At 35.3% G+C, this 25585-nt stretch overlaps 1 protein-coding gene across 4 annotated transcripts in view; it reads right to left on the bottom strand.

Moving 5' to 3' along the window:
- LOC138310265 (uncharacterized) overlaps nt 1–25585 on the bottom strand; it is a 143503-nt gene that overhangs the window by 24791 nt on the left and 93127 nt on the right. The window contains exon 1 of one of the 4 annotated variants that reach the window (XM_069251400.1): nt 15068–15103. The exons of 2 other annotated variants lie outside the window; for them this stretch is intronic. In XM_069251400.1, the coding sequence (XP_069107501.1) occupies nt 15068–15079 (12 nt within the window). In that variant the 5' untranslated portion in view covers nt 15080–15103. Of the gene's footprint in view, nt 1–15067; nt 15104–25585 lie in introns of those variants that run through there. One more of the 4 variants, XM_069251398.1, reaches the window with a different exon arrangement.

Here is a 25585-nt window from a genome sequence, read left to right as displayed (position 1 = left end):
GTACCAAAACTTCTGATTTTGTGCAAAACTCCAAAATTAAAGGTAAGGTTGTTATTTGTTTGTTTGAAGGCAAAACTGATAAAAAGTTTTTGAGTAGGCACTTATTTTATAAATAGGGCAGACGAGTTACCGGTAACACAAATTTTTTTTGTATGGCCGAAGTGCCCCAGTCCCTATAAGGGTCTCTTCCCTATTTTTAAGCCCATCTCAAATTTTAATGCTGATTGAAACTACCGTATATGAAAAATTTGAATCTTTCTCTTAGTAATTTCGTCTCTATATAAAACAGTAGAAATCCGACTGTTACGCTTACGTCTACTGAGACAATCATGCGACGTCATATAGATATCCGACTGATATTATGACGTCAAATCTACCCGTTACATCAAAATTATTAAAGTGTTATTACACGTGTTTCTTACGATATTTGTCACATGGCCGTATCACATGGCTGGACAGGATGTGATAGATTTTGCTTTCATACCCTAGTAACAATCAAGGTCATTAAAAGACATTGCCAGGTCTAGGAGTTAGAGGAAAGCCTATACACTTTGATCTCAAATCAATGTTAATTTTATAGGCATGCTGTAGGTATCACTAGAGGCGAGTTAATCTGAATGAAATTCAAGGTTATATATTTAAACAAACACTACTGCAGAACAAGTTATAGCTTATCATGTCGGTAAGTTTATATATTTGCCATGAGAAGGAGGTATGTTCATGTACGTACGATATCAACCAATTAAGCCAAGTCTGATCCAAGTACATGTACATGAGAAAAATCCATGTTTTTATTTAAACCTCCACTTTGAATTCACAAAAAAAAAATGTTTACATTTTCGAAATAGATCCCTTAAGTGACCCCATCTATATAAGTACCCCTCCCTCGTTTTTTAATTAGCCTCTATTTCACCAACTATGTTTGACAAATTAAATGCAGAACAAAAATATAACAACCAATGATCTATTTATCTATATATATATATTACAAGTAGATTTTTGGCTTACTTAGTATGTATGCAAAATTTTTGTGAAATTTCGTGTAGTGTAAAGTTGGTCCTTGGTCCCCCCCCCCCCACCTCCTTTTTTTTTTTTTTTTTTTTTTTTAATTTTTAAAAAAAGTTTTAGCACCCTGGACTTCTATTTGCTCAAATAAGGTATATATTGTATTTGTATCGTATAATTAATTACAATTTTGGTATTCACTTACATCAGTAATGGACAGTCAAAAAATCCAGGAAATATCTTAGGAACAAAATTTCTATTGGACTGTGCATTTTATATGAGGAAAACAGTTTGGATGATGTTTCAGTAGTATCAGTTAAGCTATAGGGTTACTATGAAGGAAATGTTAGTGTTGTAAAACAACTGAAGTTATATATAACTCATTGAACATTCAGTATAAATTATTAACTTATAAACATATAGTTTGCACAAACTTTCACAACAAATATACACACGACTTTGCACCCTCAATCAAATAGCATATATACAAAGTCAAGCCTGTCATATAAAGACAAGCCAAGGAAAAAATGAACTTTGACCTCTATAGGCAGGTGGTCTTTATTCACTAGAACAAATTGATTTATACAAGCCCATTTGGGACCCTAAGACAGGTGGTCTTTATACAGAGGTAGTCACTAAGACAGGTTTACTATTTAGTTATCTCCCCTTAACACTATTACATGTATTTCGGCAGAAAAAAACCCAACAAACTTTCCTGAAAGTTCTCTATACAAACTGTACTATCTCTACTTTATACTGTCAAGAAATACATATATGTACACTGTTGTATAGTATTTCTACATTGCGTTGTCAGTGCAATCAAAAATTAATAAAATCTGTTGTATATTTTTCGGGTTACCTCTGTGACGGTTATGGTGGAGTAGACATCAATTATAACATTTATGTATATAATTAGTCCCTACAACCAACGGATTACACTTGTACTGGTTCAGGTATAACTTTATATATATACACACCTACGATCTCTATCAGATAATGAAAAAACCCTCTTATTTTTGTTGACATTTTGAAAATCATCTTGTGACATCAATTTAAAATTCATATTTTACAGGTGTTTTCAGATGTTGAAAACACTGATAACATGGATTTAACAGAGTGTGAATTTTATATACCCGGATATTGTGTGTAGCCTGGCCGACATGCTGAGATATATGTGTGTGTGTATCCAGCTACTGGGTAATATTGTAACACAGTGTAATGTGTTACCGTTTATAAATAAATAAACAGTTCAGAGTGATGACAAACTCAAATGGCTACACACTCTGTATAGTATTGTGTCTGTATAATTGTCTTGTAAAAAAAAACCAATATATGGTACACAAGTCTGTCTTTACAAATAAAGCGAACTTTACCTTCAGACACAGACCTTCACATGGACAGATCTTCTTCCTTCCTGATCCCAATCAAACAGGTTAGCTATATTAACAGCCATGGTCATTTGAGGATGTGCCAAGTTTTAAATGGTCTTTATTCACTAGAACAAATTGATTTATACAAGCCCATTTGGGACCCTAAGACAGGTGGTCTTTATACAGAGGTAGTCACTAAGACAGGTTTACTATTTAGTTATCTCCCAAATTACATGTATTTCGCGGCAGAAAAAAACCCAACAAGGTTTCCTGAAAGTTCTATACAAACTGTACTATCTCTGGCTTTATACTGTCAAGATATACATATATGTACACATAGTATTTCTACATTGCAGTGCAATCAAAAATTAATAAAATCTGTTGTATATTTTTCGGGTTACCTCTGTGACGGTTATGGTGGAGTAGACATCAATTATAACATTTATGTATATAATTAGTCCCTACAACCAACGGATTACACTTGTACTGGTTCAGGTATAACTTTATATATATACACACCTACGATCTCTATCAGATAATGAAAAAACCCTCTTATTTTTGTTGACATTTTGAAAATCATCTTGTGACATCAATTTAAAATTCATATTTTACAGGTGTTTTCAGATGTTGAAAACACTGATAACATGGATTTAACAGAGTGTGAATTTTATATACCATATTGTGTGTAGCCTGGCCGACATGCTGAGATATTGGAGTGATCCAGCTACTGGGTAATATTGTAACAGTAATGTGTTACCGTTTATAAATAAATAAACAGTGTGGAGTGATGACAAACTCAAATGGCTTAACACTCTGTATAGTATTGTGTCTGTATAATTGTCTTGTAAAAAAAAACCATATGGTACACAAGTCTGTCTTTACAAATAAAGCGAACTTTACCTTCCAGACACAGACCTTCACATGGACAGATCTTCTTCCTGATCCAATCAAACAGGTTAGCAAAACAGCCATGGTCATTTGAGGATGTGCCAAGTACCTGGAGAAAACTGCACCAACAAACGTGTATCATCACTAATACCTGTCAGCTGTCCCACATGCCTTCAAACTGGACCCCTGAGGTATGAGGTACAACAAAAGTTATAGGTTTAATTTAGTTAGATTTGGCCTAAGTCCTGATATTAACAGCACAAAGGTCAATTAAGACGGTGCAGATTTTTGTTTTGAGGGACACCCAGGTAGAGACTGGAAAAAGGCTGGAGAAAGTGTGAGAAAAACCACGCAACTTCGACGTGTAGGCAGTACGACCTGCACTGTACCCATGCACATTCAAACTTGCAACCCGGAGAGGTTGGGAGGATTGAATGTAAGATCAGTGGGACACCAAAGCTTAACCACTAGGTCCCCAGCGATGCGGCTCCCGAAAATAAATAAACCGTGTCAGAGCCGATAACCTCAATTTCAATGTAACCAATCCAGTAACATGTAGATATATAATGGTGTTGTTCTGTCCATTACCATATCTAAATATGGTGAAATCTATTGTTACAGATGACACTAAACGAAAAAGTACCATAAGAGAAGGATAGCAGCCAAATTAGGTCACTACAACAGACATCCAACATCAATTGGAATGAAACACTAACAAGATAGAACAAGAGTGTTTATGTTTTGAGAAATGGATTTGTGAGATTTATTTAGCTGGTAATCACATCTGCTGAATATTTGAAATTTCTCTTAATGTTTGTAAGTTTGCAGACATCTTTTATTTTCGTGCGCTCTTCAAAAACAAAGACGTCCATATGGCGCTGAATCACTTGCTAATGAAAAAAATGTGTAAGACCTTGAAAAGGCGAATCAAGTTCTGCAACTTGACATTACCGGGGGGGTGTGTGGGGGTGTGGTGGGGGCGTGTTATCAGTAATGTAGCAAACTTAAAATGGTAGGCCATTATTATTTAAAAGGGACACACAGATATCAAAGAGCACTTTCGTGCTTGTTAATGCTTAATAAGAAGGCTTCAATTAACAAGATATGTTTTACTTCAATGAATAAAAATTGGTAACTATGGTCCCACAAATGAGAGCAAAATTGCTCTAAAATTTGAGCATGTTGACCCCGTGTGACCTTGGAAAGGAAGCTAAAGGTCATTCTTATTGAACATGAATTTGTAGCTTTTAAGTCTCTTCAAGTTCTTATAGTCAAATATCTGCAGGTGATCTTAGAAGAATGATGTTTAAGTGAAATCGAAGAGGTTTTTGCCACAACTATATTGACTATAATAAAATTATTTGTTTTATTCTCAATAAAAAATGAAAACTAATCTAAGTAGAATTACAAAATGTGTAAAAATCTAAAATCATCGATTAAGATCCAATATAAATGGTGCAAACAGGTACTACATTACAAATGGTGTAAAAATCAAAAATCATCATTATCTTGCATGTAAACAAGGGCGAATTTTAAACACCAGAATTATTTTACTAAAGAAAAAAATAGGATGCTAAAGATCGTATGCCCCACCCCCCCCCCCCCCCCCCCCCCCCCCGCCCCATACTAAGAGCAGGACCTAAACATACTGATAAAAAGGTAGAGATTGTGTTTTCTCTATACATGTAGGGCCGAGTTTAGACTTGTGTACCTGATACATGTACACACCTTGGTAATCTAATCACCTTGTATGAAAACTTAGAAGACAGTATAGGTGTTATTACATGTTGGTAGTGTGATTACAAAACCGTATTTAAAACACTTCCACTCACTAACTGGCTATCCAATGAATATATATAACACCGGACACTCCAGGTCTCTATAGAAATGGTTCTGTGAGTGTAGTAAATGTTTCAATACACCATTGTTTGTTTTCTTCAGGGTTTTTTTTCTTGAAACAGATATCAAACCTTTGAAACTGACTTTTTCTATATGTTAAAACGTTTGATAACTCTATCTGCAGTTCTGGGTGATTTAGCATACTGTTCATATCCAGAAAATTTTCAAATTATGAAGATGATTTTTATGTAAACTGTAGATAAGATATACAGAATTAAATGTAATGATAATAAATATGATCAAATTTTTAACCTTTCAACTTATGTTTTTCTTACAATTTTACATTTTTGTTGAACAGACCATCCTTTAATTAAACATTCAAACTTATGATTAACTACTGACTATATCCTGCAATAGGATTTACACTTTGATTCAATATAAGCAAAAATACAGAGTAGAATCTATTTAAACTTTAAAGACTTTTTTCACGCTAATTCATCTCTCTTCAATTATATACCAATTCAATGTTCTAAAATTTGATTCTTTCTCCCATATCAGGCTACCTGTTATATAGAGTTTGCCCATGTAAGGTATAGGCTATCGTAAGAGTAATTCTTATCTTACATGAGGCAATTTCTCGGCTCGCCGGATTAATTTGTGGTTACATGGGACAAATGATAAATTATGCCATCTAGGCCTACCTTTTTGCACAGGGGCACGCTAAATGCTAGTTTTACATATATAATATTTTTGATTACATGCGTACATCCGTATTCCTATTTAGATTAATACGTCGTACATGTATTTTATAGTCAGGAGTAATCCATTATAGAATATTGTTTGCGTTGACCACTGTGTCACGTTCCTTCCGGGTTATGCATAAGTCCAAACTTGTCCGGAATATCTTAGTCCCCGTATCTGTAGCATGCATGTTTCGTGTTTAACTTTCTGGACCAGACACACAACAATCGCTAAAATGATTATAGAACTCTGGGATGATAGGGACACAAAATTTATGATTCTTCAAACATGCTGTACGAATGATCAAAACACGACTTATTATAGTATTACCGTTACGATAGCCTAACTCATCATGAGCTGAGAACCCAGTCCTCCGCATTCGCTTATAAACAAGAATCACGGGTTAAATACGTAACAAATCTTGTATCAGAACAAAGGTCGGAGCACTTCGTATCGAAAATCATGTTCACTGGATACCATATCGGAAACAGTTCTGGTTAAAAATGTTGTGATACACAACTATCCAAGCTCCCAAAAATCAAACAACTACGTCTCGTATCAATGAGTGATCTGTAGAGGCGACTCAGAGTAAGCCGTTGACCTTGCGCATTATATGAATGGAATTCCGACAAATGTAGTGTCAGTCACTTATGAAGCATTGCTTGACTGAAGTCACAAACAGATGAGCACAAATTTCAAGCTAACGTTTCTCAAAATTGGAAAAAAAAAAAACCTAAATTTTGTTGTAGTGTAATAACTGAAATTCATGTTGCCAAAAAACTCACTCACTCTCATCTTTTCGCCTTTGATATTTTTTTGTTTTGTACATTGGCAGCTTTTAAACTCCGTCTCGTGGATGTACGCAAACGTTGTCTCCATGTGATCGAGTATAGAAAAAAAATCTCTATGTCCAGGATCGGCCACGAAATATTATTCCGAGAGATTATACATTCTCCGCACCAGATATGTTACTTCATAAAGGGTCTTATTGGTAGCAGCAAAACTCATTCATTTTGTCAAAAACGGGTATGCTTTTTTCAAAGGATTTCTTATTGTTCTTAGCTTAAATTTATGTAATATAAAAATCGGAAAAATTGAAGTTAAAAATGATGGACTCGGTCAGGTTTTTTTTAACGGGAATTTGGTAATGATTATGACGAGAAAAAGACTCTTTCATATGTTAACACATGGAGGATAGGGGATATTCTCATACGATTCGGGGTCAGAAAATGTGGTAAAACCGTCCCTCGGCAAGCCTTGGGTTATAACTCACTTTTTCTGACCCTACTTAGGGTGGACACTTACCCTACCTTCCATGTGTTTCAGCTATTATGATATGAGTCATTACTAATCCCAAAAAACTACTTAAGGTTATTTACTGGTAATACATTTTCATATTTTCACTGTATGCATCTTATGTATGTATATATTGCACCTACCTGCTAAATTGGGACATTTCCTGAGGATGATTTTTTGTTTTCTGACCTTTAAAAATTACACACTCCACAGTGCGTGCTTACTGATTTATAAATATGGTAAAATAATATATAAAGATCAATACATCTAAAGTTTTGTTTCTTTTACTTTAACGATAAAATCTCTTCTGTCCCTAGATATGTAAACACAAAACTGTGACTGCTCTTTTTCTTTTTTTTCCCATTTAGTTTTTTTTTTCTCGAACAGAATACAGTAGCCAGTGTTGTTTTTAATCTTAAGACAATATTGGTTATAATAAAAATGATAGACAGCTATAAGTAAACATGTTAAAGGGGTGAAGGTCAGTGTGCTTAACCAATCTATCTCCCAAATCAAATGAAAGCTATAAAACTTGTCAAGCATAATTATGCTCACATTGCACAATTCTAAATTTGTGTATTGATCTGAAAAATTTTACATTGAATATTTTGGTGGCATAAGCAGACATGGGTGGCATGACAGCATTTGAGTTTCTTCCTCTTCGAAAGTACATTTACAAGAATGGTCTACATGCATCAGACTTAAACATGGGTGTATAGTCCCAACATACCAATTACATGCACACTTATCAAGATCCAATGTATAAATTAACAAAGAGATTCCCAGAGGGATCTCGGAACCCATCAAAGAATGATCTACTGTCTAGACTCATGGAATAGAACAAATCTTTTCTCTGCTCTTCATTTTTTTATCTACATATTACTGTATATGAAATTTAGTGAAAGATCTGCCTTTCAGTACTTTCTGAGATATGTAATAGTAACAGAACTTCTAATTGTGAAAAATTGTTAACTTCAATTATCAAAATCCATGCTAACTACACTGGCAGCCACTGTGATGACCAAATGGTTGTCAAAAAATTCAATAGGCACTAACTGATGTCACTAGAGGGAACACTCAACATGAAAACTTGACGAGCAGATCACACTTTCAGTACTTTCTGAGAAATACCGGTATCAAAACTTCCATTATTCAAATCCCAAGATGGTGGCATGATCAGCAGCCATCTTGATGGACTGATCAGTCCAAAAAAACTTTTAATATGCACAACTATGGCCCTAAGGGGGACCTACGTAATTCTATTTGGGATGAGGGTTGCTTCAGCCCTTTCATGAGAAATAGTTGTAACTAAACTTCAACTATCAAAATCCCAATGATGTGGGGAATGTTCGGCCTCTTGTCGACCAATCAGTCCCCAAAAAGATAATATGCTATAACAAGCCTGGGCCCTAGGGGAACCTATATAATGTAATTTGAGACAGTTAGCACATAAACAATAAGCCATCAATCATGTTGGAAAAGAAATCTAATAAAGGAACAACTATTATGATTCTTCGTATTTTCAGTCCCTGCATTTAATTCGAGGTATTGTATTTTTTTGGTTTGATTAGTTGAACGTCCGAATTTACAGCCAGGGTACCATTTGAAGACGTCGCCAGGTTTTGTTGTGGAGGATAAGCCCGGAGACCCCTGGCTAGAAAAAACCCAACGACCGAAGCGGTCAGTACTCCTGCAAAAACTGGCCCACTTGGGATACGAACTTGCGACCCAGAGGTGGAGGGCATATGGTGATTATGAGCCGGTACACTCTTAGACCAACTCGGGCCACCTGCGGCCAAGTTTGCGAGTATTGACAAACGAGGCCTCAAGAAGAGAGATCGGTATAAGATAAACCTATTAGGGATGAGGGTACTTATTAGGTCATATACAGTATTTAAAACATAATTGGTATAGGGGATTTTATTTAAATATTCTATAGTGGATATAAAACTGATATATAATCCAATTTGAGGCTCCTGAATAAGTAAATTTATAAAGCTGTCCACATATTGTTCTTAATTAATTTAATTTAATTAAATCTTCAATTTTTGGCCGGATTTAAATGATAATAAGACATATCAAATCATCTTTGTGTATTTCAAGAAATCAAGTATATAAATCGACATAAAAAAAATCAAATTCAAAGTACAATAAAAGCCTTATACTTCATTTCTAACTTTTAAATCGCGAAGATTGAATCAACATGAAAATGTCACTGGCATGAAAACGCGATTTGTCACAACTAAAATAAAGTTTGAAAGTATTCTGTATTATTAATTCTGTATTATAAAATAGTTTTTACTTCCTAAATGTGATCAACAACTGTGAAAGTTACTGTTCTGTTTAAGTTTTACATGTAACACCTGTTGTAGGTTTTATATACACAATTGCATCACATGAGTTTTAACTCTACAGCAAGATACCTAAATGTAATATATGGTGTCAGTTAATCCACTAAGAAGGCTTTCCTGTAATTTTATTTACATGTCTATGGTGCTAATTACCACCTCACCACTTTAAACCATCAGTCCTAAAACCAAGTAGTCAGCCTTGTGTGAGTATTTTCTTTACAAAATATATTATCTATAAATTAAAAATTATATATAATATTTTGTTACAAATGTAGTTTATGATTATTGGCAAAATATGGATAAATCGGTTGGGTACACATGTAGATCATTTTCGATAAATAAGAGAAGAAAAAAGTCAGATTACTAAATGTGTCAGTTCTGCCAAAATTAGATGTTAAAATTTGCTTAAAAATAGAGTCTATAGAAAAAGACCGTCAAAGACGGATTTGCTATAGTTATAGTGAAAAAAGAAAAAATTTGTTGACTAAATGTTTTTCAACTGTAAACTGATCTCATAATCTAATTTTCCACATGATTGTTTAATTCAATCCTTAAATTCAAAACATAGTGTCCTGTTTATACGGAATAATTCAAAATTTTCATGGAATTTTTAAGGGTTACACAGTGTGGTTATATCTTAAGGGTTTCTGCGGGGATGTACATTTTAAGGGTTACCTCAGTGTGTAATATCTTAAGGGTTACACCAGTGGGGTAATATTCTAAGGGTTACACAGTGTGGTTAATATTGAAGGGTTCCACAGTGTGGTAATATATTAAGGGTTACACAATGTGGGGTTAACATTTTAAGGGTATACACAGTGTGGTACGAATATTTTAAGGGTTACAACAGTCGGGGCAATATTTTAAGGGTTACATAGTGTGGTAATATTTTAAGGCGTTACACTGAGGGTAATATTTTAAGGGTTACACATGTGCACGGTAATATCTTAAGGGTTTACACAAGGGTAAATATTTTTTGCGGGTTACACTGTGGAGTAATATTTTTAGGGAATTACACAGTTCTGGTAATATTTAGGGTTACACAATGGGGTAATATTATAAGGGTTACACAGTGTGGTTAACATTGTAAAGGGTTACACAGTGTGGTAATATTTTAAGCGGGTTTACACCATGTGGTAATATTTTAAGGGTTTAGCACTGTGGTATTTTTTATGGGTTACCTACTGTGGGGTAATATTTTAAGGGTTACCACAGGTGCGTTAATATCTTAGGTTACACCGAATGGGGTAATATTTGAAGGGTTACACAGTGTGGTTAATTATTTTAGGGTTACACTGTGGGGTATTATATGTTTAAGGGTTACACTGAGTGTGGTTAATATCTTAAGGGTTACACTGTGGGGTAATATTTTAAGGGTTACAATGTGGGGTAAATATTTTATAGGGTTACACAGTGTGGTAATATGTTTAAGGGTTAACCACATGGGGGTATACATTTTAAGGGTTACAATAGTTGGGTAATATTTTAAGGGTTACACAGTTTGGTAATATTTTAAGGGTTTTACACCGCTGTAGTAATTATTTTTAAGGGCTACACAGTGGGGGTAACATTTTAAGAGTGTAGGTTTCGCCCACATATGGAAATTTAAAGACTACAGAAATTGAAATTTATCCTGTACATAGATATAATTCTTACAGATCATTTTTCTCTTGCATACAGCTAACAATATGGGTGGTCAGTTGCCTAGCTTGACAGGAAATATACCTCTAAAAATAGAGTGAAGTCAAGCTTTACATAGAACATGAAGTATTTTTTTCCAAAATCGAGGCCGCAGCTAACCAAACGGAAGCGTGCAACAAATTGTCAGATAGTGTGACAGTCTTGACACGGCATGTTTAGTTAAAATACAACAACAAATCAAAAATCGAAGTCGATGGATGTTTATACATATCACATCATCTAAAACACTTCATGTTACATTACATACTGCTCGCTAGCTTTGTACACCAACATATACATGTAGTTAGTCTGACGGCTGTTTGTGAGCTGGCATACCGTGTTGAAATTTAAATAACCACGTGCAATGCGTTTACACGAGTCCAAACCTGATCGGGCAAGTTCCACTTGAGATGTGGCTTCTGTCTTCTTCTATATGTACATGCCTTCTTCTGTATTTAATTCCCCTATAGATATCCTACGGGTGCTACCGAATCATTATAATTTCCTCCAACTTTGTTGCCGATTCAGATATATTCTTTCTTTATCTCTACACACTTTCGTTAACTCTTTAGTGCGTGACAATGCGACATGCGCGAAACTTCGACAACACACAATCCATAGACAGCTTCATTTGCATACTATTTTGTCTGACGGTACACCGCTAATAACATCAAGGATTTCCTCTCAATTTCTGTATTCAAGACACATTTGTTACAATCTCAAACGCATATAAGAAAATTAAATTCAGGTATTTTAATATGTTTTTTTTTCATCTTTTCTTCCCTATTCTATCCGCTTCTTCAACAAAATAATATTTATTTGGTTGGGCGAAACCTACCTTTTAAAGGGTTACACAGTGGGGTAAAAAAAATCTATAAGGGTTTACACTGTACGGGTAACATTTGAAAGGTTACTACAGTGTGGTAATATTTTAAGAGTTACACAGTGGGGTCACTATTTGAAAGGGTTACACAGTGTGGTATATTTTTAAGGAGTTACACAGTGGGCGTGTTACTTTTGGAAGGGTTAACACAGTGGGGTTACATTTTTAACGGGTTAACACTGTGTGGTAATATTTTTAAGGGTTACACAGTGGTGGTAATATTTTTATAGGGTTACGCTGTGTGGTGTTATTTTTAATAAGTGAATGGTTTAAATCCATCCAAACATTAAAGGACAGCTACCCACACTTCCTCTCCTTTCATTAAAAATGTAAATATAGGGTATTTATAAAACTGATATGTATAAATGATAGATATGAAAATTGCATGTGTGGTTTATACAGCTATCTGAAACATCAAATCAAACAGGGCTTAAAACAAGCTATACCTAAATACATGTAACGATTAGATCTCTTAGAACTAGTAATGAACTTCTTCAAGTATTTGCACCTGTAATCAACGATTACATGTACCGGATACAGTATCTGTATGCTAGTAATGCAAGACACAATCTTATGAAATAACTTTTAACCATTAAACACTAGTTGTTTTGAAACAGATCTTGGAAAATCTATTATGGAGGGTCATAATTTAGTTTTTTAACTTCTGGCATAAATGTTATGAATTACCTTTAACCTTAATTTTTGTCACTAGTTTTCAGTTTTGTCTTTACATGTTGACATGGATCTTGTGGAAGGAGCTGTGTGGTTAAGATAGCATCTGTATAACTTATAACCACATTGTTACAAACACACTCACCTCATGTCCAAGAGTGTCAAAATCCTCTGTTATGGGCAGGTGACCCAGAGGTACATCGACATCTGCTGGTCAATGGGTTTTTCTCTGAGTAACTCCATCTTTCCCTCCAGCTCATCAATTCCTGGATTATACTTAAGATGACCCTAGCTGTTCAGTGAGGACATTAAATCAATGAAACCACACCACAAAAACCAAAGGTTCTATCTATATTTTACCTCATTTATTCCATTGTGTGTCTGTTATACTAATATACGTGCTTGGGTCATGCTAATCATTATACAAAACATGTGCCTGTAACTGATCATCCTTGCATTACTAACCTGGAATACATATCATTAATTCAGCTTATATAATATTTTAACTATTAGCACCAACAATGTTAAAACATGTCACTCAACTGTTTCAGTGCACTGTGCATGTCCTTTGTACATACATGTTAGTGATGGAATCAGGTCTGCTCAACATACTTGTGCTATCATGAGTTTATCCTTAAGTGTGTGAGAGTTCAGCAGATATAAACTTAGTGCATCAAGACAAATATATTTACATTTAAAGTTCAAGATATTTCAGGATATCAAGGTAGACAGATCAAAAAAAAATGTCATAATCAGATAATTTAAGGTTCTAATGCAATAAGTCAACGTAAACTTGTCCATAATCAAATTACATCGTCTAAATTGACCTTGCAATTAATCAACACCCCATATTGAAAACTTCACTACAATATCAGGTCACTGGACAAACAAAATAACCGAGATTTTGTAATTAAATCTGTTAATTTTATTCTTTCCACATGTGTATAATTGTTCGGAGTCTTCTGAATGCATTGAATTATTTATTACCAACAAGGGATTTATAGGCTTATTAAGATGAAAAACAGATCAGTATTTAAACTTGTCTTAACAGGTCCTTGTCTAATATTGTTCCGGAGCATGTGTTAACCCTTGGCCAGCTAAATCTCCTTTCGTATTCTTATTATTAAAATACTAATTGTAAACCTGTGTCATTGGCTAACACTTGCTAATATACACTGAGACCAAACAAGGTGATGTTCCGTTTTTAGCTTACCATCTGTAAGTCTGGAACATTTATCTCCTGGCTGCATAATGAATGCGTGAGATTAATATGGGAGACGAATTCTTCTGTATCAAGAATTGGCTAAAGCTCTATCTAATATTAGGTATTCATGATTATTATTCACAGGTTATAGTCAACATCTATTATATATGTATTATGGTTTACAACATATCATTATATTGTCAGCATCAGACTAGCTTAAAGGCAGAAAATAATCATTATACACAAAATATGTGGTATAAATTACCTTATTTGAACTAATTAAAGTCATATGATATCATTTACACATGGCGAGCCACCATTAAAAAAATAAATAGTATTAATCCTATTCTAACATTTCATATTGATATTAATTATTTTAATTATAAATATCATGTACATTTTGTAAGTGATTATTAATTAAGGGGGTTCACTTAAAGGATGGGGATGCTTAATTTTCAGGAGAAGATGCTTAATTTGATTCAATTACAGTATAACATGTTCTTGATTTTCAACTGTTTTTTCAAGTTAAAAAACTTAATATGTTAATTAAGGAAAAAGAACATATGTTGGCGACCACTAAATGCAATAAATGATAGGATACTAAATCAGAATTCGCATTTTATTTTAATAACCCAAGCACCTCATCGTGACTCTCATAATTAATAATTAAGATAGAGAATAAAACTACATTAATAATCTCACAATTGACATTTTATATATTATGGATACAAGCGAAACAACTCGCCATATGTTAACATAGTTTCATCACATCGCGGTCTATGGTTTACAGTAAAGGCATTCAACGATAACTTGTTAATTGGTATACTGCTCCTGAGCTGCAATTACAAGGTCCACAAGTTACTGCATTAGACAACAAGCCCCCTATACAGCCTAATGGTTGTCATCCTTCTCACGGATCAGACTAACAGCATCCAGTTTGACAAATCACACATTACTTTAAAGCATATTTCTATGATCTCTGTGACAAAATCATTTGTAATTTTCAAATAGATGTATCTTAATCTGGACCAAATATCTCTGTATCGTGATCTACTGCTCACATACTCCGATATGACGCCATCTTTCACGTAACATCGCGCTAACCTGACGTTTTTTATCACTGTACAATTTACATCACCCTTTTTTCCATTTTTCTTTTTGAATTTCAAAAGGGCAATCCATTGTTTTTGTGGCGTACCATTTCTACAAGCGCCATTATTCGGCACGGTCACGCTATATTTTGTCTGTAAATATCTCCCTGAACAAATACATGTATCGCACCGGCTCGAGTGACAGCCAGTGTCAATCTCAACTTTGGAACCTTTCTTATTTTGATTAGACTTGGGCCGCTTATATCAAACGATTAAAATAAATAAAATAAAATGTTCTACAAAATTAGCTGAACCAAAAGAGTTTTAAAAGGATGTAACATTATAATTTATACTCCGTGATATGAAAATGCAGTAGAAGAGTTACATATACTGAATCTCGCACGAAAATGTGTTTATTAATCGCCGTTTTAAATAAAAAATTGATTATAGAGGCCATAGCTATGCAGACGTAATGCAAGTTGGCGCCTGGCAGGTGAGTGCCCACGCACAGTAAAAGAAAAGTGGATATCATAAAGATAAGACATAAGGTCTTTAAATCATCTATTCAGATAAAAACTTTTTAAACTGACCCGCACTCAATTTAATACAGTTGTAGCACGATTAATTTTTACAAAATGGTTTTGTAAGCTTTATTGTGAAATTACAAATCAAAATTGCCTCATCAATTTGGAGAGAATTTTTTAATACATTTATGCAATAATTTGACGGGAAAAAAATCGAGTGTATATTAGTCACATTTCTACAAATATTTGCAGAAAAAAATCGCATGTAATTTTGACTAACAGGTGAGATCTACATGTACTAAAACACTACAGTACTATCGGAGTTACTCCCCTTCTAACATTGATGTAGTGGGAAGTCGGAAACCTTTAAGCGGTAAAACCGACTTATTACGATCTTTTATTTTTTTATTTTGACCCACACTCAATTTAATACAATATCGACATGCTGTAGTGATTATTTTACATAAAAGTGTTGTTAGCTTATTATGAAATTACAATAAAAAGTCATAAAAATATTGAGCGTATTTTTTTAACACATTTATACAAAAATTTGCAGAAAAAAATCGCATGTTACAATTAACGATATATCTTATTTATTTGATTTTAATACTGTAACGAATGTTCATTTGTGATCAGCTAACTGACGATCAGCTGTTGTGTGTTTATGTTACTGAACTGTACCCCTGGTGTGTTTACATGGAATAAACGTGTAATAACGGTTGAATTGTATATTATTTGCAGTTCATGTCGAATGACAATGCTTTTATCTAACAGACCATGCTATTTGATGGTAAATATATGTGATATCAGATCGTATATGAAATAGTTTGTTGGCAAGTAGCGTATCACTGGCTACGATAGTCGCCATATTGGATCGTGACTAAGCAGGCGGTCAGAATTTGAATTCGCTATATTTTGTCTATGTAAGCGTCATGATCAATCTTATGATTTAATTCAGTGATCGCTAAGACAATAACAATACTATTCATCAAAATACATGTGTTTAATACGTACTTGTGCGTACAACGGTCGATTTCAAGACATATTCGGTCCGAGCAGTTGTACTGCTTTCACGGTGAAACTGTTGACGCTGACGTTCCGGCTGGTTTTTGTGTACATTTTTTAAATACGGCTCGAAAAACGGAATCAGAGACTTGTAAATATATTTTTGTGTATTTATAGAACATTTTTGAGTCGATAAACAGTTGGTTTACGCTATGTATAACATTTTCTTTGTGCTTTCATTTTTGGCGTTATATTGTGACGTCGGCAATGTACGACTGTTATTGTTGTAAACAGTCTGGAGGGCCTCCACTTTGCCTCCACTTCTTCCATATAAATGTGGACACCCGGAGACCGGAGGGTATAAAAGGCGGAGCGATTACTGTGATTTTTAACGTCTCCTCCCGGCATCGGATACGTATTTTGGTTCTCATCATGACACATTAGCTAGTAGATAGGCCTACAAGAGTTATCTCCCTTATATCGATTATAGGAAAGTTGGCATAACTTATAATACAAATCGTTTATTGTTCAAGATATTTATGTCCCCCAAACGAAGTGGGGGGGGGGGGACATATTGTTTTTGCTCCTTTTCTTCTTCTTATTATTATTATTATTTTTATTACAAGCTAACCGATACTTACATTATATATATAATTGGCTTCTTAGGTAAAATATGTGTTTTCGTTTAAATATCACATACAGTGTATATAACAATAATGACAATAAAAAAGCTAACCGAATTTTATAACATATATATAATATATATAATTCATTTTTCACAAAAAAATAATACGGGCAGCCACTTGAAACGTCATGATATATACACGTGCATATCAAAAGGTCTCCAATACTTTAAAATGACATACGTATCAAATTACTAGTAAACGTTTCTGTCATAATTTGCGTGCCCCGGTGTTTTGGCTGAGGTGATCAAGATTGCATTTTACGGCCTCGGAATAGCAGTTGAAACTGCTTGTTTTACACATGTTCATAGAAATTTAACTGTCGAAAACAGATATATCTAGATTTAATATCCCATGAAAAGTTACATAATATAAGACCACGATCGAGAGCATCGTGACTAGCGATAGGCCAAGGTCGTCTCCTTGCAGGCGGTGTATGGGATTCGCAAATTATTTAGTCTAGATGAAATAAATGATTATTCTAATTACTGGTTTATGTAAATAATGAATGTACTTGCAATATTTCCAACGTTGGACATTTTTATTTTGCTATGATTAATATCGATGCTGCTATCGTTTATGCGAGGAGATGAGATGAGGAGGTTTTGCCGAGTCATCTCGGTTTTCCCTGTCGACACCAAAATAAAACTTGTATTGTAAGATAGTGACCGTGTATTCTGTTTATCCTGCAACTTTTTCATTATATATACAGAAGATGGTATTCAAAACGAAAGCAAATTGCCTGTTATTTACACGATTTCACTAAAAGCGAAACGCTTCTTTTATGATCAAGAAAAGATGCATTCACTAAACCGAATGAGTGTGTACTCCTTTTGACTACCGTGGGAAATATCTAAGCGACGTCATTCCGGTGATTGTGACGTCACTGTTTGGATGGACTGACTGTCGTTTCATTCACTCCTACTAAAAGTGACGTCACTGGAATGTTCGGGATCAAGTCATCAAATTTAGGAATTGAATCAAACGAAAGAAAGTAAACATTTATATACTGACATCGTAATATTTTCCTATTGCAACTATTACAGGAAATTCTTATTATCCGATATCGAGTACTGCGCCCGACGACTAATGTCGTTATTAGTGCTGAAAATGCATTGTTTCTTGATATTGTTCCTCTTCTTTTGTTGACTTTAAATTCGTAAATGAAACTTAACCCACGAAGGGCGTCACAACGCTTGTTTTCAACGGAATAAGCACGCCGTAGTGATAAAGACCTTCCAAGTATGGCAAAAAAGTGAATATCTGCATCAGGGAAATAGGGACACAAAAAGTCGATTTTCTCCAAAAGAAAGTAAGTTACACTACATTTATTTTGCTGGAACACTTCAGGCCCATTACCTTTCCGGAGCAAAATATAAAGATTTCTTAAAAAACATGTATAACATCAGAAAATGCATACCGATGAACCTAAAATAAGGTTACGACACCAAAACATATGCAAGATTTCCTGCGTAATATAGAAAACAGTGGAGAGTCATTTCGCTGTTTTGCCGTCTGGCGCAGTGATAGTCAACTACCGCGCGGTATTTAGGACGACGGCGGAAACATAAGACGACCCGCGTTATGAAAATAAACATTTTATTTATTTTGATAAAATCGTTCATAAGATAATGATAAATGTGGTGTTAACGGTAAGTTAATAATTTATAAGAATCTACTAAATTATCGATCTTGTTTTACATTCCCATTTTAAAAATTAAAAGCCGTTTCGGAAAGGTAGTGGGCCTTTAAAAAATGGTTCTGATTTCAGAACAATTGGAATTATGAAGAAACCTCTTCCAGTGTTTTTATTATTATTATTATATATAATGTAAGTTAATTATTATTTTTATACTTATTTCTTCCACTTTCTTCCGCCGCGCGGGTTTCCGCAGCTTTTCTCAGAAACTACTGGGCCGATTATCACGAAATTTCACATACATACTCATAAGGTGTGGGATTGTGCATAAAGGTTTTTTTCCCAACCGGAAGGCTAAGATGGCCGCCAGGGCCCATTTCCTGTTTTCACGTTTCGGTCTCCAATCTCAAAGAAAATTGGTATGTAGGGGTTTTAAGGGATGGCGAACACCATGCAAACATTTTCGTAAAGATTTTAGTATTCCAAGATGGCCGCTGGCCCACTTCCTGTTTTCAGGTTTCGGTCTTCTATCTCAATGAAAATTGGTATATAGGGGTTTTAAGGGATGGCGAACAACATGCAAAGGTTTTCGTAAAGATTTTGGTATTCCAAGATGGCCGCTGGCCCACTTCCTGTTTTCAGGTTTCGATCTCCGATCTCAATGGAAATTGGTCTATAGGGGTTTTAAGGGATGGCGAACATCATGCAAACATTTTTGTGAAGATTTTTGGTATTCCAAGATGGCTGCTGGTCCACTTCCTGTTTTCAGGTTTCGGTCTCCGATCTCAAAGAAAATTGGTATGTAGGGGTTTTAAGGGATGGCGAACAACATGCAAACATTTTCGTAAAGATTTTAGTATTCCAAGATGGCTGCTGGCCCACTTCCTGTTTTCAGGTTTCGGTCTTCTATCTCAATGAAAATTGGTATATAGGGGTTTTAAGGGATGGCGAACAACATGCAAAGGTTTTCGTAAAGATTTTGCTATTCCAAGATGGCCGCTGGCTCATTTCCTGTTCTTCAGGTTTCGATCTCCGATCTCAATGAAAATTGGTCTACAGGGGGTTTTAAGGGATGGCGAACAACATAAAAACATTTTCGTAAAGATTTTTGGTATTCCAAGATGGCCGCTGGGCTAACTTCCTGTTTTTATATTTTGGTCTCTGATTTCAATAAAAATTAGTATATAGGGGTATTAAGGGATGCTGATCAATATGATAAAAATTTTAAAAGATTGTCGCTGGGCAAACTTCCTGTTTTCAATTTTTCGTCAGCAATTCATTGAAAATTGGTAAATGGGGGTTTTAACTTAAAATTTTAAGGGATGCCATACAGTCATGATAACTGCCAAATCAATCCTCTGAAAATAGCCGTGTATTACCGTATTTTTGCGCGTATAGTGCACACTTTTTTTCAGATGCAGGTAGGGCGTTAGAATTGTACCTGCTGCCCCCTATTGCATGATCGTAAAAGGCGACTAAATTTAGGATCTTATCTTTTCTCTTCTTCCTAACTGACTTTATCTTTCCTAATGCCTCCCTTGGCACCGCCTCACTTTTGGCCTTGAGTTGAGCGTTCGCCCCTGTGAGGAAGGCTCTGGGTTCTGTCCCCTGGCCGAGACACACCAAAGTCTATAAAAGTGGTAGTTTCTGCTCCTGCTTAGCGCTCAGCATACAGGGAGTGGGACGACTGGTTCGCCCGTTGTCAGTATAATGTGACCGGGTGGGGTGTGTTGCTTGGTGTCTTCGGCGGCATGCTTCAGTGATATAGCACTATAAAAAGGGCAACAGTTCCACTATACAAGAAGACACAACATGAATATACCGCAGTCTCCCAAAACACTCACCTCGCACAACATACACGCAACACACAGCATACATGGGAGGCCGTCCTTACATGACCCTGGCTGTTAATAGGACGTTAATTAATCAAACAAACAAACAAACAAAAGATTTGTTGCAATTGGGGGTGCGTTTGGGGGACTATGTAATGGTGTCCATTACAATGAGTACTTGTTAGAGATGAATCTTGTAATAGAGGAATTGATAACTTGATCAATTTCCATGAATAATTTGTACTTAGGATAATACAAGAGTCTAGTGTACTCTTGTATCTCTATTGCAAGATATAGTTAATCTTGTAATAGTGAAATTGATTATTACTTGATCAATTTCTATAAATTATTCTTAAATTCTATAAATTGTACTTAGGATAATACACGAGTCTACTGTACTCTTGTATTTCTATTACAAGATTTAGTTAATCTTGTAATAGTGAAATTAATTTCCTGATCAATTTCTATTAATTATTGTTAAACTGTTATAATATTTACATAGGATAATACGAGAGTCTAGCATTCTCTTGTATGTCTATTACAAGATATAGTTAATCTTGTAATAGTGAAATTGATTTCCTGATCAATTTCTATAAACCTGTAAGTTATTTGTTACTAAGTTATTAGTATATACCAAGTGTTATTGTTTAATATTTGATACTTCAAACATAGGTTGAAGTTTAGAAGACTATCCATTGTTGTAGAATTGTACAAATTGAAGACAACAACTCGAGATTATGAATTTGAGTGTAAAATAACTATATTGATAAATATAACCATAAATTATGAATTGTTAACTTTTATTCTGTTGTAATTTGATTACAGTACATATTCTATTAAAAATACAAGTTATATAAGATATCATATAACAATAAGAGTTCTAAATAACTCTGATATAGCCTCTCATTATCAATAATTAGAGAGAGAGCGAGAGAGAACAATACATTGTGACTCTGTATCGGCAGTACCAGAATTATATGTATTAACTTTTACCAAGGCGTTGAGTTATTCTTTACAATAATTGGCTAATTGGATGATCTGTTGATCAAAACCCAGTATTTTAGACTTGAGTGAGAAACCCTCAAATAGAGACGAGGAAGCAGTTCGTTTCAATACATACATTTCCAAAGATGAAATCGATTATAATTATATTAACAATTATTATTCGAAGTATCAATTAATTCAGTCATTCAGATCCCCCGCCAATGGAGATATCAAAGCTGAAGTAAGTTTGATTGTGGAGACTTATGTGTATGAAAAAAAACAGGAAAAAGAAGTTGAGCTAAAGAAAGATGGAGTATAATTCAAGTAGAGCGGGGCTGCAATTGTTGAATCAGGTATACAGCCTTGACATTTATATTAGACTATATACACAAAGATGGGTGGAGTTTTGCAAAAGTAACATTTACCATGATATTTTCAGCAATGTTTCCATGGTAACGGAAAAAGTGCACAAGAGATCCCAGAGGGATCTTGGCGCCCACCAAAGAATGATCTATATCTGACAAAGGAAAGATGGATCTTTTCTCTACTTTTTAAACTTTTTCAAACATACTACATATAAAATTTGAGACAGATCGCTTCAGTACCTTTTGAGAAATAGCGGTAACAAACTTCAACTATCAAAATCCAAGATGACTCCTTGGCGGCCATCTTGTTGATCAATCGGTCCCAAATCACAATATGCACAACTAGGGCCCTAGGGGAACCTACATGTGAAATTTGAGAAAGATCCATTCAATACTTTCTGAGAAATAGCGATAACAAACTTTGAATATAAAAATCCAAGATGGCTGCCTGGCAGCAATTTTGTTGACCGATCGGTCCCAAATCACAATATGCACAACTAGGGCCCTAGGGGAACCTACATATGAATTTTGAGACAGATCCCTTCAGTACTTTCTGAGAAATAGCGATAACAAACTTTGAATAACAAAATCCAAGATGGCTGCCTGGCGGCCATCTTGTTAACCGATCGGTCCCAAAATGCAATATGCACAACTAGGTCCCTAGGGGAACCTACATATGAAATTTGAGACAGATCCCTTCAGTACTATCTGAGAAATAGCCATAACAAACTTTAACTATCGAAATCAAAGATGGCTGCCTGGCGGCCATCTTATTTTTCCGATCAGCCTCAAAATCTGTATGGCACAACTAGGGACCAAGGGTAACCTCCATGTGAAGTTTGAACAAAATCCCTTCAGTAGTTCTCAAGAAATATCGATAACAAACTTCAACTGCCAAAATCAAAGATGGCTGCCTGGCGGCCATCTTGTTTTTCCTATCAGCCTCAAAATCTGTATGGCACAAATAGGGACCAAGGGTAACCTCCATGTGAAGTTTGAACAAAATTCCTTCAGTAGTTCTCAAGAAATATTGATAACAAACTTCAACTGCCAAAATCAAAGATGGCTGCCTGGCGGCCATCTTGTTTTTTCGATCAGCCGCAAAATCTGTATGGCACAACTAGGGACCAAGGGTACCCTCCATGTGAAGTTTGAACAAAATCCCTTCAGTAGTTCTCAAGAAATATCGATAACAAACTTCAACTGCCAAAATCAAAGATGGCTGCCTGGCGGCCATCTTGTTTTTCCGATCAGCCTCAAAATCTGTATGGCACAACTAGGGACCAAGGGTAACCTCCATGTGAAGTTTGAACAAAATCCCTTCAGCAGTTCTCAAGAAATATCGATAACAAACTTCAACTGCCAAAATCAAAGATGGCTGCCTGGCGGCCATCTTGTTTTTCCGATCAGCCTCAAAATCTGTATGGCACAACTAGGGACCAAGGGTAACCTCCATGTGAAGTTTGAACAAAATCCCTTCAGCAGTTCTCAAGAAATATTGATAACAAACTTCAACTGCCAAAATCAAAGATGGCTGCCTGGCGGCCATCTTGTTTTTCCGATCAGCCTCAAAATCTGTATGGCACAACTAGGGACCAAGGGTAACCTTCATGTGAAGTTTGAACAAAATCCCTTCAGTAGTTCTCAAGAAATATCGATAACAAACTTCAACTGCCAAAATCAAAGATGGCTGCCTGGCGGCCATCTTGTTTTTCCGATCAGCCTCAAAATCTGTATGGCACAAATATGGACCAAGGGGACCCTCCATGTGAAGTTTGAACAAAATCCCTGCAGCAGTTTTTAAGAAATAGTGATAACAAGCATTGTTTACGGACGGACGACGGACGACGGACGACGGACGACGGACCACGGACGCAGGGCGATTTGAATAGCCCACCATCTGATGATGGTGGGCTAAAAAGTGCAAAAAATGAAAACCTAAAAATAGCAAAAGGTACTACTAGACCATAAAAAGAATGTGTCTATGAAGTTTCGTGGAAATATCTCTGCTGGTTTTAGAGTTATGCTGCGGAAACGAACCTGGTACAAAAATATGATATTTTCAGCAATGTTTCCATGGTTACGGAAAAAGTGCAAAAAATGAAAACCTAAAAATAGCAAAAGGCACTACTAGACCATAAGACCAATGTGTGTATGAAGTTTCGTGGAAATATCTCTACTGGTTTTAGAGTTATGCTCCGGAAACCATTCGTACGGACGGACGGATGGAACCCATTTGTATATCCCCCGCCAACTTCGTTGGGCGGGGGATAATTAATTCAGTTATTTAATGACTTACCCGGGATTAAAAGAAATAATTGAACACACAACACGTGCTTTTCGTATAGTACAGGTCGACTGAATTACCGTATATGGAACAGACACAAACCCTGTGGGAGTTATTCCCCTTGTCGCCATACACGTGATCTGTACGCTGATAGATCAATGGAAAGTAATATTTATTAATGGGACTCAGTTGCTACGCATACCATCGCGTAGTTTTTTTTAGGGGGAACTGTCTTTAATTTGCCATGCGAGTCACAATTTTGATAGCACAACTGTAAGATGAAGCCCATCATGTGTAGTAATAAAATGTACACATTTTCACCTCAAGCCGTATTCGGGAAATGCGGCATTTTTGAACAATAATGATTTTAAATCAACAGTTTCATATATAATATACTGTAGCTTAACTACATGTATGTAAGTCATTATCAGATATTTCAGTTTAATTATGAAATAAGCATCACAAACAAATATTGATGTAATATACAAAATCCATAACAAAACCTAATCGTCAAAAATTATTTAGAAATTCTCGACTCGTTTACTTATATGGTATTTCATTTTCTTTTCTTTTATGCTACTCTCATTGCACGGAGAAAAATGACGTTTTGGAAAACAGTATTTGATAGTGATATCCGACTTAAATTCTTAACTCACAGAATTTGTCGTCTGTATCGATGTGTTGTGTGTGTGAATATCTGTGTGCTTTGGGAGGCTGTGGCATATTCTTGTTGTGTCTTCTTGTGTAGTTGAACTCTTGTCATGTTTATAGTACTACCGCAGACACGGGACAAGCTCGATCATACTCAACGGAAAAACAACCAGTCATCCCACTTCCTTTATTCTGAGTGCTAAGTAGGAGCAAAAACTACCACTTCTATAGACTTTGTGATATAATGAAGCTATCGTACGAATGTTTGTGTTTTATACGGGTTTCTGTATATATTTACAGTCAGTGGTGATTTGATAGTATGTAACCACCTTGAATTTCAGACCATAAGGCTTACTCAAACTTTTATTTTCTTCTGATAGATTGAGAGTAATCCACGCGCAACTTGGAGCCGCGGCGATGGAACTTTATGTGTGTTCCAAATCAAACATACTTTTTGGTAGTTGTTCTTCAGGACCGAACGTAACGTTCGATGAACAAAAAGTACGCTTTACATTTATCAAAAAATAGGTCTTGAACAATTATATCATGTAAGTGTTGGATATCCAAAATGTAGAATAGTTACCATTGTTTATGG

This window comes from Argopecten irradians, chromosome 16, assembly GCF_041381155.1.
Source record: "Argopecten irradians isolate NY chromosome 16, Ai_NY, whole genome shotgun sequence".
Classification (NCBI taxonomy): Eukaryota; Metazoa; Mollusca; class Bivalvia; order Pectinida; family Pectinidae; genus Argopecten; species Argopecten irradians.
The sequence above is the reverse complement of the archived record's forward strand: the minus strand, read 5'-3'. Positions and strand labels throughout refer to the sequence as shown.